The sequence below is a fragment of the Eucalyptus grandis genome, chromosome 6, assembly GCF_016545825.1.
Source record: "Eucalyptus grandis isolate ANBG69807.140 chromosome 6, ASM1654582v1, whole genome shotgun sequence".
NCBI classification, from domain to species: domain Eukaryota; kingdom Viridiplantae; phylum Streptophyta; class Magnoliopsida; order Myrtales; family Myrtaceae; genus Eucalyptus; species Eucalyptus grandis.
In genome coordinates this window covers 35,777,372-35,782,585 of record NC_052617.1, presented here as the reverse complement: position 1 = coordinate 35,782,585, position 5,214 = coordinate 35,777,372, and the positions used below count along the sequence as shown (strand labels likewise).

Below are 5,214 nucleotides of genomic sequence, written 5' to 3'. Positions count from 1 at the left end.
GTAGTTTGATCATGTCAGATCAATCCATTTGAGTAGTTTAGTTTGGAGTATCACGAACTGGTGGCGAATCACATCGTTTTACAAATCCGGTCGCAATATGAGGCATTACTCAAATATCAACACTTCGATACGATGGAATTATTGGTAGGTTCAATCACTTTTTGGTTGTTTCACATCTTGATTCCAATCAGTTTAAAAGTCTCATGAATTAAATTAGCCAACCGAACCATTCAAGTTGTTTAGTTCAGAGAAATATGAACCGGTAGGCTAACTCATAGTCGGAGCAAGCATGGTTTGAATATGTCCGTTTGATTACGTTTAATTGATTCATTTGAGTAGTTTAGTTTGGAGTAACAAACTAGTGGCAAATCAAACCGTTCTACATGATATAAGATGCTATTCAGATATCAACACTGGTAATTTTTGGGCGATTCAAAGATTGCACAATACATTCTGTATGAGAAATTGAGGATGGGACATTTTGCATCCGCTGGACTACTTGAACTATCCCCTTTCCTTAAGAATTACGTTCCTCTGTTTTTGGGCTCAGCTGAAAGTGAGATCAACTTAAAATGGAGACACAAAGTTGAAAGGAACACATTTGACACAAGACAACAAAAGATAATTCGAGAAGTCACCTCGTCAAGCTATTACTCGAATACATTCATCGACATTATGATATCATCATTCTTTAGGAGACTAGATTAGTAAGAGAACTTAAGTATTTAAAAGAAACTTAGGAGGAGAAAGAAATTTTATGAGAAGTACCAAACCCAAGCTTCATTTTTCCAATGTAGGACACAGAATCAAATATTAAGCAGTCAAAATTTCAAATGACATTCTATTCAATGCAAACTAAACTCTCCAAAAAAAACATCGGTTCCACAAAGATAAGCTCCTCAAGCCTCTGTAATCGGATATTCGAACACTACATCTTTTCCTGTAAGTTTCCTGTAAACTCCTCCAAAGGTCTCCAACTTGTTCTCGGTGTTGTTGCGCTCCTTGGGATCCAAGAAAATCTGTACAAACCATACAACAGCTGTAAGTTAGAGCAGCTCCAAGTCTCTAATAAAACTATAACAGGAATTTTCTTGTGATTGTATTTCACTCAAGAGACATGTGAAACGACCTTCATTATCTTAGATCCATCAAGGCGGTATCTGACACGTTTTCCAACAATCTCGGCTGGAAACACCACATCCTCCAGCATAGCATCGTGAACAGCTGTTAAGGTGCGGGTACGGGGTCTCTGAGCAGCAGAGCCTTTCTTTGGTGGCCGCACTATTCTGCGGGAGGCAAGAAGGACTACATCCTACAAAAATAACAATGAATTCAATGCATGCAGCCAATTTCATGCCCTAAAATTGCATGAACTTCAAGCACTCATCACAACTCACTACTCTTTGACATCTAGAATTCCCGAATACTAGAATTCCCAATATTAACATGATTATTCATAACCCAAAAGGCTTGACAATTGTAATGCAAACCACAAAATTGATGTCTTCCACATTGACTCCCGAATCAAATGAAAGGAATGTTTTCTTTTTACGGCAAGATACTAAAAGTTGAAAATTCTCCAATATCATAACAATCAGAAGTATCCTCACCTTACCAGAACCAAATACTGAGAGACAGCATCATTTATAGCACATATAAATGTCTCATTATCTAGATATAGAAGACTTTGACACATGATTGCTGTGTTATCAACTGGAAGCACTGCTACTACCTTATTTCCTACCCTAAGTCAAACAAAATTTCACTCCACGCACTGCCAGAGTACAGTGATTCCTTTCAAAGAACACAAACCTTGCCACTGAATTTCTTCTCCAGCTCCCTAACAAGACGCAGGTGAACCTTGCGGAAAGCTTTCCTCAGTCTAAAGGGGACAAAGATGACAACAGCCTTGCGGTTCCCAGCAATGTCCATTTCACTAGAGACAATATAATGAAATTGAGTCAGATCATTGACAAGCCTATAAAAGGAACAGATTTAAAAGCATTGTTTCTGAAATCCATGTAGTGATAGTCATACACTGCAGAATTAATGAAAAGATCTTTCAGTTCACTTTTCAGCTCCTGGTTGGTGTTCTCCAAGTCGAAGAATGTCTGCAACAACATCAAATTGAACTTCGAAATCATATAATGCAACACCAGAACATAAGAGAAAGCTACACACATCTGCACGGCACTGACCTGTGCGACCATCTCCTCAAATTCGGAGGGTTCAACATCCTTGTCCTTCTGGATCTTCCTCCTGGAGGTGTACATCTTGACAGATCTATTTCCATCCAAAGCAGTCAAATATCAACAACAATGTAATGAGTGTCACCTACGACTAACCGACGTCTTCAGAAATTGCAAATCGAGAGACATTGTCGACTGGCACATGAGAAAAAAGGTACCATTTTATCGAATTTATTTAGGCACGTGCTAAGTAACTTAATCACTTTAAACTGGACATCAAATTGAAATACAAGCTATTAAGGGCATAACCAACAGCAAAAACAGTGAAAAACTGTCTAGAATTGCAGATGGAACTAAAACCTCGCAAAAATCGAATTTTTTTTTGCAGCACAATAGGTCCATTCTCCAAAGGCTTGCTCTGTCGAGCCCTTACTAGTCCTCTCAACTACCCCTAGACTCTAAGTCACCATTCACCCCAAATGACAATTGAGAACCCCTCAAAAAAACCCGGCATACATGAAGCACCAGAAAAACTCAAATTTAAAGAACGAGGCTGGTTCACAGAGGAAAGTTCAAATCCAATCCACAACAAACCCAAGAAAACAAAAGGGTGCGCCCCAAACACATCAATGACCACTTTCCCTTAAAGTCAATCCAACGAAAACTGCTCAGCTCGAGCAATACAAACACATCACAGGAGCAAGAATGTATTGCAAGAATCGACATTCTGACGACGACGGAGGAATTCGTAATTAACATCAAGTTGGTAGGAAGATAAGAAATTGATTCAGATGTACTCACGTTCAAGAAGGTGTACCGAGAGTCGGCACGTCGAAGGCCAAGAAGCTCGAAGGAAGCCTGCTTGAGGTGCCTGACGGAGGAGGGAGGGAGGTCGAAATGGAGAAAGAAGGTTTATAAAGCAAGGGAAGACAGTGTAACCCTAGCCCTCGTGATGGACGGTGGAGATTCGTTTCCCATAATATTTGGTTTCTCTCTCCTCTTGTTTTTATGGGGTAAAGCTAAAGCTCCCCATAAATATCACGAATTAATCAAATAATGGTCCCTCCTACCCAAGTAATTTTCATGTAAAATATACGCTTATTATATTTGAAAATTATTTAACCCGTCATCTTTCAAACACATTAATTTATCAAGATGATATCATGTAAGCAATGTGATTGATTAATTACGCGATTATGACTTTATGATATATATACATAAAATACTCTTTCTTCCGAAAAAAAAAATACGGGACACATATGTAATGGCTACACAAATAAATTTGACAAATGGCTATCGATTAAATTTTAATTTTTTCATGTCATTTTATAGCCATCCGTTCATATAATAATCGAACTTATTTTGATATTATTGATTTTCCTTTAGATCTACTTCAGTGGAGAGGACCTGCCTTCTTATTGTGTCAAGTTTCTGAAACTTCCCACGAATGAAGTAATAAATACTTAGATTAAGAATTGTAATATACATCTTCTTCTTTTTTTAATCTTTGGCAATTGATAAGTATAATTAATGGGGGAGAGTTTAAGTTTAACCTAATCGAGTTTTTATAAGTATTTATTTTTTTGTCTTTAGCCATTAATATGCAAAATTAACCTGCTTAGTGTAATCCGATTAGACTGTTTAGTTTGAAAATCCTACTTGATTACCTACCTCCATGAATATTTGAGCAAATTTAGACTATTACGTGAATTCTAGTTTACAATATCATTTGATTGCAACATTAAAAGAATACTAATGTCATCTTATATGACTTACGTGATTGATTATCTCCAAAAAAAAGTTTCACTGCTAAGCATATATACTATATCCATGCATTTTTGTCTGCGAAGATGCCAAAACATTTCATCTGTATATATATTTTTTTCTTTGAAAATTGTCCTAAGAATCCTAAACTTATTGTACACCTCCAATTTAATTGTTAAACTTTTCAATGTAATCCATCCGGCTAATTTTGATTGTAAATCGTTAACGTGATGACCAGTCAACGTTAGGTATCCTACATGGTAGCATGGACATGAATGATTTATATAATTTCATCTAAATTTTCCCTTTTTCTCCCTTTTCTTTTTCTTTTTTCTTGTTTTTTTTTTTCTATTCATCTTCTTCACTCCCATGGAGAGCTTGTGGGAGTAAGGAAGTGAGGTTAGGGAGCGGAGGAAGAAGCTGAAGCTCCCATTGGTGAAGCTTTGATCGATCGGATAAAACGCATGTGAAATAGTTTATCAGAGATTTCAACTCAAACAAAGTGCACACAACATGATTACCGGATCTATGAAATCATGTGTGCGAACTCTTATTTCAGGTGCATTTCACATCCACTGGTGAGGGCCGAGTTTCTTGCCTATGGCCGGTGAAGGAGACGAAGAGTGGGGTCGGAAAAAAAAAAAAAAGTAAGAAGAGAGGGAAAAAAAAATTAGATTTTTCTTCTTCTTTTTTTAAGTTGCAAATGACCTCATTTTGATTCATTTCTTTCTCACCTCTCAGTGACTTGTGACATGTGAAATGGCCAACGTTGACTAAACCGTTATACCAGCAATTTTCAACCTAAATTAATGAACGATTACATTGAAAAACTGTTAACATATTTAGGACTATATTGGTCAAAGTGAAAAGTTTATTATCAAATTGACGGTCATGTAATGGGTTTAAGATTTTTTGGACAATATTATTGGCCTTAAATTCTCTAGAGACGTTTTGAGGACAGCAGGCAGAGCGTATGGACAGATGATTCTCGCACTCTCGCACTCGATGTGAACGTACCATTTTCAAGTCCTTCCAAAAGCATGAATACACAGTATTATTCGATTTCAAATTGGTTTCCTGAATTTATGAACCGAACCAAAATCATGTCGATGGAGAACCAAAATATAATCCACTCCCCTCGTCGTCGTATGTTAAAGCGCTTTCATTTGACGATTCATCATCTTTCTTATGCGTCGAGGAGACAGCCAACAACGTTCTTGATAGCTTTGTAATTGCTGCCAATGAATGACGGGAAGTTTAA

The 5,214-nt window shown here is 37.1% G+C and overlaps 1 protein-coding gene across 1 annotated transcript; it reads right to left on the bottom strand.

The window, feature by feature from the left end:
- Positions 1-717: 717 nt before the first annotated feature.
- LOC104449433 (40S ribosomal protein S7) lies at positions 718-3,148 on the bottom strand. The gene is made up of 6 exons (XM_010063590.3): positions 2,991-3,148; positions 2,199-2,283; positions 2,038-2,111; positions 1,813-1,936; positions 1,130-1,312; positions 718-1,019 (listed from the first exon to the last, which is right to left on the bottom strand). Exons 2-6 carry the CDS (start codon positions 2,271-2,273, stop codon positions 900-902), a joined length of 576 nt encoding a protein of 191 aa, XP_010061892.1. The 5' UTR covers positions 2,274-2,283; positions 2,991-3,148; the 3' UTR covers positions 718-899.
- Between the last annotated feature and the right edge of the window lie 2,066 nt (positions 3,149-5,214).

What these genes read in the sequence shown, in the direction of transcription:
- LOC104449433 (XM_010063590.3), bottom strand. Translation starts at nt 2,273, where the DNA reads ATGTACACCTCCAGGAGGAAGATCCAGAAGGACAAGGATGTTGAACCC. An exon ending in CTTTTCATTAATTCTGCAGT is followed by an intron (nt 1,937 to 2,037) that starts GTATGACTATCA and finishes TATTGTCTCTAG; the next exon opens with TGAAATGGACATTGCTGGGA. An exon ending in AGAAGAAATTCAGTGGCAAG is followed by an intron (nt 1,313 to 1,812) that starts GTTTGTGTTCTT and finishes TTATTTTTGTAG; the next exon opens with GATGTAGTCCTTCTTGCCTC.